The 13,093-nt window shown below is 27.0% G+C and overlaps 1 protein-coding gene across 1 annotated transcript; it reads left to right on the forward strand.

Moving 5' to 3' along the window:
• The first annotated feature begins 4,228 nt into the window (after positions 1-4,228).
• Positions 4,229-7,241, forward strand: LOC145183088 (uncharacterized). The gene is made up of 4 exons (XM_090085392.1): positions 4,229-4,581; positions 6,094-6,160; positions 6,736-6,833; positions 7,083-7,241. Exons 1-4 carry the CDS (start codon positions 4,342-4,344, stop codon positions 7,188-7,190), a joined length of 513 nt encoding a protein of 170 aa, XP_089941518.1. The 5' UTR covers positions 4,229-4,341; the 3' UTR covers positions 7,191-7,241.
• Positions 7,242-13,093: the final 5,852 nt, after the last annotated feature.

The raw sequence follows: 13,093 nt of genomic DNA on the forward strand, positions 1-13,093 counted from the left end.
CTTTGTCCAGATTCAACTGCGAGCCATAAATACCTTCACCTCTGTGAGCCACAAATACCTTCACAACTCCACAAATAACGTCGCTTGGTTTCATTTTTCTGATGATAACGAAGTTTTTTTAACAAAAGTTTCTTTCTAGGTTCTTTGACCTTACTTACAATCTGCTACTTTAGCAAATCTAATCAATTAAGTAGGCCTTTACAATTTTATTAAGTCTTCAAGCCTCTAAAATACAATCCATGACAGCAACAAAAGGGTTTTTTTCTTAAAATCTAGTAAAATGGCATTGAAAGTTCTGAGTAATTGGGAAAAATGTAAATGAAATTATATTTTAACGTCACTTTAATTGCGTTGGAATCTTGGTCATAATTAATACCTCAAGTATTGTTCCCAATGAGGGATTGTTATTATAAAAATATCATCAACAAGTCGATTACTTGAATCATTTTTTCTCCACCTAGCTTGTATAAATTAATTCACGGTGCGCCCTCGTGTTTTAGTTTGATAGCGAATGAAAAACTCTCTTTCTGTGGTGAAATATAAAATGATATTTAACTTTTTTTACTAAGTGTAATTTTTGTTTAATGATATTTTCAAAAGTCGTTTTATTTTTTTCTTAATTGCAGCAATTTAAAGCTTAATAATGTGATTATTGAAATAAACTATTAAAAAAAAATGTCGTTTTTGTTTTCATATTTGATTAATCTAAACGTTATGGAGTCTATACCCCCACTTCCTCTATTTAGTTTACACTACATGATAACACTTTTTTGTAAATTCAAGTTAGTCAACTATTTATGCCACAATCAATGATAGTGGATATGTAGCAAAGAATGAGTCTTCAATACTGTTTGCAAATTCTACCAAAGAATATCCATGAATTTATTGAAAACAAAAAATAATTTAGCTGTGACTGGAAGAAGTTTTAATTTGGATACCAGTATAATTAAACTATTCATATGAACTGTAACAACCACAATATCATATATAAAAAATTTTCTAGCAGAACTTTGAAAGCCTATTTGGTCTCGTTTCTAACAATCAATTTTTAAAAGCCATTACAATATCAAAACCTGTGTATAAGATGGTAGTTCATGATGTTTCTTTTACTAAATATTTTAAGTACCCAATAGATTCTTTGTCTGAGAGTGCTTTTCAATTCAGGAACAAGGCGAACAAAAATGCATGAGCAGGTCATGCAGATTTAACTTCTTTTGCCAAATATACTAGGGATGCAGCTAAATATTTATTTATGACATCTGACGTATACCTATATTGCAAGAACAAAATGCAGGAAGTGTAAAAGCTAGAGCAAAATGATGATTCAGCAGATAACTGTTCTTAAGGTAAATATTGGAGAAAGCCATGTATATCTTTAAATTTAGATATTTAATGGTATTGTTTAATTTTGTTAAAGATAGATTTTAGAAAAAGTTGTAGCCAATCTGTTTTTCATAGTTAATTATAATTTTGTAATTCACGTAATCAACACAATTTTCAATCAACTTTTTTTTTTTTGTTTGCAAAAATAAAAAAAATAACTAATTGTCCGAAAAGTTTAAACAAAAGAATCCCAAACTTTTATATTTAAGGAAGAATTGCGTTAATTAGCCTCAAATTGATTCAATTCTGCCTTATGTCTTTGTGTTCCTCAAAAATGTGTCTAAAATCCTATTTCTGCTTAGGGAATGGAACCTCTGGAGTTATATTTTTCTTTTACTTATTATAAAACTTTTATATTTTTTATGTTAAATAAAAAAAGAAATAAAATAAGTAGGAGACAAAAAATGTAACCCCTAAAAAAGATAAACTAATATATCAGAATTAGATTTTTAAATATAAAAACTGTCGGTTTTTTAAATTTTAATCAATAATCGAATTAATCAGGATAAACCGGTTAAAAAAAAACCGGAATGATAACGGTTCTAAAAAAGATCGTACTTTTTCTTTAGAAATGTTTGTTTAAACGAATAATATCACATAATTGATGTTTTTTTTAAAAAAAATAATTCAAGATGTTTAACAGTTCTCTTGTTCTTGGGCATCCAAACATTTTTTTCTTCTTGTTTTTCTTGTATTATTAGAGCGACGCCCTAATAATAAAAAAAGGAAATAGCTTTTGATGGTGCCCCACAAAGTTTTCTTGAAGTTGGTTGAAATATGATCAGACCCTATATCAAAATCCATGAACTACACTCACATCCCACTCATCTTTGGAAGGCAGCCATGAAAAATTTTTATCATAAAATTCAACCTTAGATTTGAATATCCACACAATGATACTTTTAATGTGTGTGATGAAGTTATAAAAGTTGAACATGTACAATCATTAAACACTAATCTTCAGCAACTCACAACTGAACAAGAATTTTTTTTATATACAATAAGACCATAGCTAAGAAAGAAGCAGATGCTTGCTCTATGATATACCTTTTTTTTTGAGAACTGTATTTGGCCTTTAAATAATTATTTGGTGATGGATGTAATGGTCAGAACAAGAATTATACACTCTTTTTAACACAGGACTGTGCACAAAAAAATGATTTAACATAGTCCCTATTCACTTTCCAATATAAAATACATTGATCTTTTATTTAGAATGATTTATGTCACCGTCTTTTTTTTTTTTTTTTTTATTAACGACACAGGAAATGCGTTATAAAGTTGAAACTTGCATATTCTCAAAAGGCAAAAGTATGACATCGTTTTTACAATGAGGCCTTTAACTATAACCAGTACCTGTCTAATAAATAGTTTACAATTATTACTTATTGATATAAGATAACAATATTACATCACTGTAAAGTATTTGAATTAAATAATACTTCAAACATACAATCTAAGACTATTTCCGACTTTTCTGTTGAACGGAATTGAGTGCAAAAAAAAAAATTCCTCGTAAAAGTTCCTCAAATTCGTATTTTGTGTGGAAAACCGATTTAAATTGGTTAAGTACAAAAGAAATGAACTCAAAAATACAAACTTATACATAAATTGTCTTTTTACTGTTTTTCCTTTTTTTTTTTTTTTTTTCTTTTTTGAATTATTAGTTTTTATTCTTTTTGTTTTGCTGCATTTTTCAGCCTTGATTTTCTAATTACCTTTTACTTATATCTGTTGCCTGTTACTGCAATTGTATAAAATTAAGCTTTAAAAGAAGTTTCAAATTAAATCCGTTTTTGACGAGTTACTTGATTGATTTTCCCACACAATTGATCAATACGTGATAAAATGATGTGAAAATGTATTATCTTATAATATATTAGCGCATTGACAAGTTCGTCTGAAAAATAAAGTTTCAGGACATTTAGACTGGTTTTACATTATGTAACAATTGTGTTATGTGCTTTTAATTAACACCTCCATGGTAACATTTTTTTTTTCTGGGTAAAATATGAGTTTATATTTTAAAGTTTTAAAATTTAAACTAGTAAGCATTTCAACAAATCATCGCTCTATATGTTGAAAAATGAATTCTTTTGTTATATCACTCAATACTAAATATGTGAGGGGTTGTATTTTGACTTGAACAGTGTAATATGGCGTAGACTCATTTAATTCCAGATTAGGGGTATACAATGATAAACTTTAGCATAAACGTCATTAGGGCTACTTATGTAAAATCGTAACGGTGAATTTTTTCTTTTAAAAGAGACATCAATCATCATTTTAAGTAATTATTATTGTTACTATTTAGTTTACTAAGAATAATTCTTTCATAATTTTAAAGCATATACCATTGCATGTCTAATAAACAGGTTTTTTTCCTCTGTTGAGTCTTGAATTAATGTTTTTGCAAAAAATTATGTCTTTGATTGTTTTTGTCTGATCGTAAAACATGATTAAAAACACAATTTGTAAAACCCAGTTTTCGGAAAAAGCCTAACAATGACTCTTATTGAAAAATCAGCTATTCAAAATTCTCACTCTTAATAAAAGCCTCAAAATTCATTGAGTGTAAAAAGTTTTAAGATTTTTTTTTGAATTTATGCGGTTTGGTTGGATTTTTTGACGTAATGGTTTGTCATTTGAATTTTGATTGCGGACGTTATATTGTAAGTTACTAAATTATATCACTGGAAATCACGGCTTCGACTCGTAATGGTAGGCAAGTGTCAATTTATTTTAACATGATTCTGAGAAAGCTTTTTCACATATACTGTATACCTTACGTGAAATTTTACTTGATTTATTGTTTTGCATTAACTAATTAATTGAAGCTAATGTATATATACCCTTGTATATTGTTTTACTTGAAAGGTTTTTAAAAAATGCAATGTGTTTTTCTATACTTAATATTATGCAAGTCTAACATAATATACATAAAGTTGTTCAAATGGAATGGAAGAAAAACACAATGAGAAGTTTAAAGAAGTGAGTTTAAATGAAACTCTTGATGGAAGCATGGCAGATACGGAAGATGACTATAAAGATGACTCAAAAAATGATATTGAAAAAAGGAAAAAAAAGTTAAAAAAAAAGCTAAAAAAAAAAGTTTATTTTCGAAGTGATTTTGTTGGGGAACCAGAGACAAGTTCATCTGAAGATGAAGAAAAGAATAAGGCACCTAAAGTTAATACTGTATGTACTGTTTAAGCAATCTGCTATATTTTTGATAACTTTACCTTTTTATACTTTTTAGTAAGCTGAGCAATAAAAGAGTAGATTGTGATAGTTAATTGCAATTACTTTTTTTTGACTCTAAATAGATCCAAAAATCATTAAGTGAAATCTTTACATGTGCTGTTATCACAAAAAAAATCATAAAATTATTTTAGTTAAAACAGTTTTTTTAATGAAAAAAACTAACATAATAAGTAGAATAAATCTGGGCATAAATGTTGTGATAATATTTTCATCCACAACTGCTACCTGCTTCTTTGATCAAAATTTTATTTGAAAAAATTTACTCTTCAAAGCAACTTCAAAATTTTCTTTTGTGGGAATAATTTCTCTACATATTCAGTATCACATTAAAAAAACTACAGCATAATTTTCTTTTTTAAATTTTTATCTTTTAAAGTTTTCTTGCAACAATTGGGTGGTTTTCAAATATATTACATTATCTTGGGGTGATTTCTGCAATAGTTGCAAGGGAATAAAGTGTAAATATCATGAATGCAGGTAGTATGTCTATATAATTAGTCACTAGGAATTATATTTTGTGTATCTACAAAAATATAAGAAAGATCAAACCCCTATTATAGTGGGGCATTGTGGTTTGATAAAGATATTGATTTTATTTTATCTTTTTATGTTTAAGTTAAGTTATTAGTATATCTTAGTATAAGTTCACTTGTAGAAGATTATTTTTCTGGACACATTTTACACAATGTTCACCTCAAAATATAAAATATATCTTAGGTGATTGTCATGCTACTTGTTAAGTTTGGAAATAATTTGTTGCATTCCAGATATTTGTAGAGTTTCAGCTCATGTTTGTTATATAAAACATCATATAATAAACACACACACACACACACACACACACACACACACACACACACACACACACACACACACACACAGATATATATATATATATATATATATATATATATATATATATATATATATATATATATATATATATATATATATATAAATTTTGATAATTGCTTTAATAAAAAATCATACTAATATGATAAAGTTGTTCATGATTAAGATGGGGTCAAACTGAATCCTGGTAAAACTGGTCCATCAAAGATTAGTTAAAGTTTTCATTTTCGCATAAAGTGGAAGTGGAAAAAGAATCAAACAAATAAATTTGACATTCAGAAATCAATAAAAAACTAAAACCAAAAAAGAGATTTTGTAATGAGTAATTTGCCCATTAAAAATATTTTCATGAGGAATTTCCTATTTCTGCAAAAATGTGTATTTATGAATTAAACAGAACACTTTTTTCACACTTCAGAATTGGTTGGCAGTAATCAAAAACATTATAAATATGACATAAATTCATAATTAAATATGTAAAATTGCCAAAAAGTCTGTGGTGAAAACTTACTGGAAGAAAATTGTTAATGGGTTACATTTGAAAATCTTGCAGGAGCTGTATTTATTACTGAAATTATTATTTTTTAATTTTAGGCTGATCTGTCATGGTTGATGTGGCTTTGGTATTATATAGTTTTTGCTTCAAAGTCAACATTCCATGGTAAAAATATTTAACTCTTCAATCAAAAAAAAAGATTTTTTTTTAGAATATCATATCATGTTTGTGCTCTGTATCATGTGCTTACAGAATTTTTTATTGCTTTGTTTTATAAATATTTCATACATGATTTGATGTATGCATGTATATATGGCAAGTAAAAGAAATGCTACGTTTATATTTAGAACAACAAAGAGAAAACCTAATTTTTAACATGCTAAACTTGTTAATACTATGGCTGTTTATAATTTCTTAGCACTTTATTTGCTGTTAATTCCATTTTGTAACTAATATATTTTCATTTTTGAATACCATATGAACACTATAGAGGATACACCACAGTTGTCAAATTCCATTTTTCTCAAAAATTTTACATCTGCTGGTCTTCCCCTGTAGTCTTCATACTATTTTTTCACTTTTTAATGCATTGTTTTTTTTGTTGTTTTTTTTTATTGTAAAACTAGATTATTACAAATTTATTTTAAACTTTTTTTTTTTTTTGTAATTAAGAAAACTCTCTCAACATGTCTGTTAAACTTTCTAAAATTTAAATAATTATTACTTTTAATAATATTTAGCTGCAGAATTCTGTGGTGAAAAACTTGCAGATTTTTTTGGAATCACTGCACCTAAATATCAGTATGCCATTGCAGAGTACTACAGATTGAAGCAAGAGGTGAAACTATTTTGACTTAATGAGACATCATTTAGTTTAGATATAATTTCTGGACTTTATATAATGTTACATCCTGTGCTTAACCAATGAGTTGTTACCTTAAGTGGTCTTATCTATTCCTATTGAAGCATTTTTTATTGTTGCATTTGTTAAAATTGTATTATGGATTAGTGGTAATTTTACACATTTTTAAACATTACATTTTATTTTTACACATTACAAAATATTTTCTGTGGTTTTTTAATGTAGGAAGAAGATGAAGAAGATGCTGAAAGACGGGAAGCAGAATATGCTAACAGTCAAAAAAAATCATCCCTTGTGAAAATGGATAAAGAAAACAAAGCAAATATAGTATAAATAATTTATTGTTATAATTTAATAATAATAAAAACACTAATATTTATTATTATTATTATTATTATTATTATTATTATTATTATTATTATTATTATTATTATTATTATTATTATTATTATTATTATTATTATTATTATTATTATTATTGTTATTATTATTAATATTATTATTAATATTATTATTATTATTATTATTATTATTATTATTATTATTATTATTATTATTATTATTATTATTATTATTATTATTGTTATTATTATTAATATTATTATTATTATTATTATTATTATTATTATTATTATTATTATTATTATTATTATTATTATTATTATTATTATTATTATTATTATTATTATTATTATTATTATTATTATTATTATTATTATTATTATTATTATTATTATTATTATTATTATTATTATTATTATTATTAATTATTTAATTGATATTATTAACTATTACTATTATCATTATTATTAATTATTATTATTGAAGTATATCCTTTTGAGTATTCACTAAGAATATTTTGATTTTTTTTGTTAGAAATTTTTTGGTCTGTTTTTACCAAACCATAAAAAGTCACTTAAAACCATTCTTTTATCTATTATGCTGGTGTAAAACTTTTTATATTAGATTCTAAAATTAAACATTCGCATGTCATAATTTTCTTTTATTCAGAAAAGTTTTCTTTTTCGGTATTTTTTTACAACTTTGTGAAAATCTTTTTTTCGGGTTCTTTGAATACTTTATCGAGTTGTATTTATAAAATGTAAATATTTTTTAACTTGAATGAAATACTGTTTGTTTTGTTTTAAAGTTTGTGTTTTTATTTTAAACTGCAAGTAAATTTAAACTTCTCTGGGCGAAACGTTTCAAATTAACTTTGTGGAGCAAAGTACACATCCTTTACTAATAAGTATTTGCATCTTGACAGATAACCAACTCTACATATTTCCTTAATTAACCACCTGTCTAACTCCACTCCATTTAAAATAAGTTTTCGCTAAAATCTTTTGACCAAAGTATCAGTTTAAATAGACCATTAAATGACATGGGTTGAACTGACGTCAAAACTATCCTAATCTCAAAACGCAAAGTACAAATGTAAAAGAAGTTTTCTTGCAAATGATCTTGTCTAAAACTTAAATTCTGTTTTAATCTGACCTGAAGAAGCTCAAGTTAGAAAACTCATTTTAAAGGAAACGCAATAGTTCGTTAAAAAAATAAACATACGGTTAGAAATGTAGTAGTCATGGGAATATTATTAACATTTTTAAGAAGTCTTAAAGAAGTTTGCTGGAAGTCGCCGGCAAAACTCTCATGTCCTTCGGCTTTCGCCGGCAAAACTCTCATGAAATTTGGAAAAAAAGGTTGATATCTTCATGTGATTCAAAGAATCCGAAACTATGGCAAATGTTTTAAATTGTGGCTGATATCACAAAGCAGATGTAAAGTTGAAAACTTGATTTTGACTGAAATGAGCTGCTTGAGTTTTATTCTATATAAAGTATTTCTAATTCTTTGAAGTCCCATCATGCAGTCCTTCAGATTGAAGGACTGCATGATGGGACTGCGCACGATTCCCTTAGATGCTTTCGACTGATTTCGTTGAACTTTAAAATGTAATATGTTCTTCCCGCTTTTTTGAAATGTCATTAACCAAATCTGTAACGAGTTTTATAACTGTTTCAATGTTAAAGTAAGATTTTTTTTTCCCGATTTCAAAATTTTTCTGCATAAATATTTCCGACATGGAGGTTAAGTAGAATTAGGTTAAATTTTTTTTTTAAAAGTTGAATTTTTTTTAACGATTCCAAAGTCATGAGAATAATTTCCTGAATCAACCAACAGCAAACAATAGCAACCAACAGCAACCAAACACCAACCAATAGCAACCAATAGCAACCAAACAGCAACCAACAGCAAACAATAGCAAACATTGTTTAGTTTTTTGATACGTGAGATTACGCGCTTGGTTTTGGAATCTTTAAAAAAGCTAGTTAGAGATTGGACGTGAGAAGGCTGCAATTTTTGAAAATCTAATCTGATCGCCAGGATTTTGTTTTTTAAACTCTTGATAAGCTTCCGTAACAGTAAACTTCTAGTAGCGGACTTCCAGCTTGACTTTCTTTTCGTCACGGCATATGGTATTATAATCTTTAACATCACTTCAACAGTCACAAAAATAGGTGATAACATTTGAAGCTGTATTTCTGCTCAAACATAAACTATTTTTTTAAAATTGAAGGTTGAACACGCGCTGTCTTCAAATGTTGTTTTGTTCTAAACAGAGAGTAAAAGTTGGCGATGTTGATCAACTTTCGTTGGAAATGCTTTTAAATTTATCTACGTTCAACTTTCCTATGATTTACACGTTGGAAAACGCTGGCGTATTGAGTTTTTAGCGTCGAGGTTTTTAGCGTCGAGGTTTTTAGCGTCGAGGTTTTGATTTTCCGTAAATAACAAATAAAAACAAAGTACAATCTATCCCATTTTTATAAACTTCAGAAAACTCGATTTATCTTAAAAGAATGATATAGAAGTTTTTACATTTCTTTATTATTCATTTTTATTCGTTATCAACGGAAAAACCAAACACTGATGCTTAGTATCAGAATTTAGCTGTTTCTGCTTGTTGATGTCATAATATTTTAGAGTTTAATCTTGAACACTGCCAATAAGCTCTCGAGTGCGCTGCAACCATAGATGCTTTTCTTTTTTTTTTTTTTTATTTTGTCAATTAGCTTTTTGGGTTCTGAAATAAATTAAGCGATAATTCATGAAGTATTTATTAGTTATTCGAACTTATCTATCTTACATCTTACATTATTACTACCTTACATATTTACATTAAGCTTGTTGGTATTTATTGACAGCCAAAAAAAAGACCAGAGCAACTTGAATAACTTTGTATAATAACGGTTCTTATAATAAGAACCGTCGTGGCCATGGCAGGGATCTCTTTAGCCAAAATCTGTAAATTACAGCAGACAAATTTAAATTTTTAGGGATATTCCTTAAGTGAAAAAAACCAAAACTAACGTGGCTGCCGTTAAATTAAACTATGTGGCCATTGCCACTGAACAACAAAAGTTCACGATATTTTCTCTAAGAAATTCCGAAAGTAAATTCTCTTCTTGTACATTTAAAAAAACATATTTAAAAAAGTTCTCATGAAGAAAACTTTTTCTTGCAAAAACAAAGTTCGATTTTAAAATTTTTTTTTAAAGAGAACCGAAATCAGAAACTACAAAAAATCTTTGAGTTAAAAACTAATGTTTTATTTTAGTTTTTGATTTGGATTTTAAACTTAAATTCGTTTTTAAGGTCAGAGCAGAATATAATAACCATGTTTTTCTTTTACATAAATCCGAAACAAAGCCCATCGTTACATACTGGATCGATCAATTACCGATCCTCGATTTCAAACAACGATTTTGTTTTTTAAAGTGTTAAGAAAGATAAAAGGACCTCCACAGTATTTTTTTGGGGAGTCTAAAAAAGGTCTTTCATACCATTTGACCTTTTTTTTTTAATTTTTCTCTTTTTGCACAGCCTCGTGAAAGGAGTTGAATCGATATTGCATTTTCAACTAAATAGTTACACAATACTTTTTTAGCGTTTATAAAAAATAATCATAATGGTAATCGTAATGGTATGAAATATTTTTGAAAAATATAATTAAAATCATGAGTTTGAGAACCATTTTGTTTAATTCAAGTTTTTGGTTCAAAATTCGAAAATTAAACTCAATCATTTAAAGACGCTGTCAAATTTTTTTATTATTACAGAATAAACAAAAAAAAGTGTTGAAAAAACCAACAAATGAATTTTCATCTTTTAATAGATCAATGGACCCAGGTCAGATGAGGATGATAAGGGATATTTATAGAATAATGGAATGTTCACAAAGATTTAATTAGTCTTTATTCAATAACGTAAATCAGAGCTTCTGAAATTGAAGTGTTTTAGGTTGATCCTAAAATTCATCAATTATGTTAGAGTTGGTATTGGGTATCACCCAGTACTCGATTTCATTTTTTATGCTTCAACGTTGCCCTGGAACTGCGCTGGTATTTCATAATTATTACACTAAGAGCCTGTACAATCTAATATGTTAATCCACTAAAAAATTAACTATAAAATTGGGCTAGTTACACGGGGCAGTCTATATCAAAGATCTAACTGACTAATCTGAAGTTGTGAAAAATGAACAAAGTGTCTTTCAAATTGTTCTGGAATAAAAAGTTATCATCAAAGAGAGTTTATAAAAATACATACATACATACACATATGTACATACATACATACATACATACATACATACATACATACATACATACATACATACATACATACATACATACATACATACATACACATATGTACATACATACATACATACATACATACATACATACATACATACATACATACATACATACATACATACATACATACATACATACATACATACATACATACATACATACATACATACATACATACATACATACATACATACATACATACATACATACATACATACATACATACATACATACATACATACATACATACATACATACATACATACATACATACATACATACATACATACATACATACATACATACATACATACATACATACATACATACATACATACATACATACATACATACATACATACATACATACATACATACATACATACATACATACATACATACATACATACATACATACATACATACATACATACATACATACATACATACATACATACATACATACATATAAATTATATATATTGTTTACATAAATTATATAAATGTAATTTAAATATATTGTTTATATAAATTGTATAGATATAAATTATAAATATTGTTAAACATTTATATATAGATTTACATTTACTGTTTTCTTAACTCAAAGCGACTTCGTGATTATAGAAATAAAGTTAATTGTAAACAACGTTTTTTTTTTTTCAGTCCTGGTGTTTGACCATGAGATTAAAATCGTATTTATTTATGCTTGTTGTTGTTAATAGAGAATTGCTAAACGGAGGATTTCAAGTAGGGATTTCTAATGGGAGACTGCTAATAAGGGATTTCTATTGGGGGATTTCAAATAGGCGATTTCAAATTGAGAAATTCTTTTCTCTATTTCAGTTCTTTTATGTCAAATTTTGATGTTGTTTTTTATTACTGAAATTATGCGTTTTTTATTAATTATAATATAGTTTTGCTACGTTTACTTTTTTTCGTAGTCAGTAGAGTGTTAGATTAACTATAAAGCTGTCAAAACGTCTTTCATTTTAAACTCCAATCAAAAAGGATGGCATTCTACTTAATCCGATCATGTTTGATTGACAAGCGTTTTAGTAAACCTCTCTTCTATTTTGCTATCACCAGCGTCTTTGTCAATCAAATATCACTTAGTGTCAGCAAAGGTGAAGATTTCAACTTCGCCCAAAAAATCGAACCGACAATGGTTTATTAAATTTGGAAAATAATTTCGGTTGTTCGAAAAATGCTTATTTGAAAAATTAACATGCTATTATTTGACGATGATTTTGTAGCGAATAAATATCGCAGTAGCAGCAAAGTTTAGAAATTTTTATTGTTTTAAACAAAACATTTTTGATAATCATTTTTTATAACAAAGATTTTTAAAGAAGAAGTGGAAAAAAGTATTAATGAAAAACGTTTCGTTGTTAATTATAATCCCTCAAAAGAAAACCGAACTTATTTTTATGATTTCCATTTTTATTATGAAGCAATTTTAATATAGGTTTCTTTGACTTGTCAGAGTGCGGTAGATACTTGAGAGAGATCTTAAACTACAAGCGGTGTTTTTGATTTTAACTCTAATGCAACGGGCGGTCCGGTATTTGCTTT

Source organism: Hydra viridissima, unplaced genomic scaffold, assembly GCF_058129835.1.
Source record: "Hydra viridissima isolate aposymbiotic clone 2 unplaced genomic scaffold, HvirCarnegie_v1 scaffold_4, whole genome shotgun sequence".
In the NCBI taxonomy this organism is placed as follows: domain Eukaryota; kingdom Metazoa; phylum Cnidaria; class Hydrozoa; order Anthoathecata; family Hydridae; genus Hydra; species Hydra viridissima.

What these genes read in the sequence shown, in the direction of transcription:
- LOC145183088 (XM_090085392.1), top strand. Translation starts at nt 4,342, where the DNA reads ATGGAAGAAAAACACAATGAGAAGTTTAAAGAAGTGAGTTTAAATGAA. An exon ending in AGGCACCTAAAGTTAATACT is followed by an intron (nt 4,582 to 6,093) that starts GTATGTACTGTT and finishes TTTTAATTTTAG; the next exon opens with GCTGATCTGTCATGGTTGAT. An exon ending in ACTACAGATTGAAGCAAGAG is followed by an intron (nt 6,834 to 7,082) that starts GTGAAACTATTT and finishes TTTTTAATGTAG; the next exon opens with GAAGAAGATGAAGAAGATGC.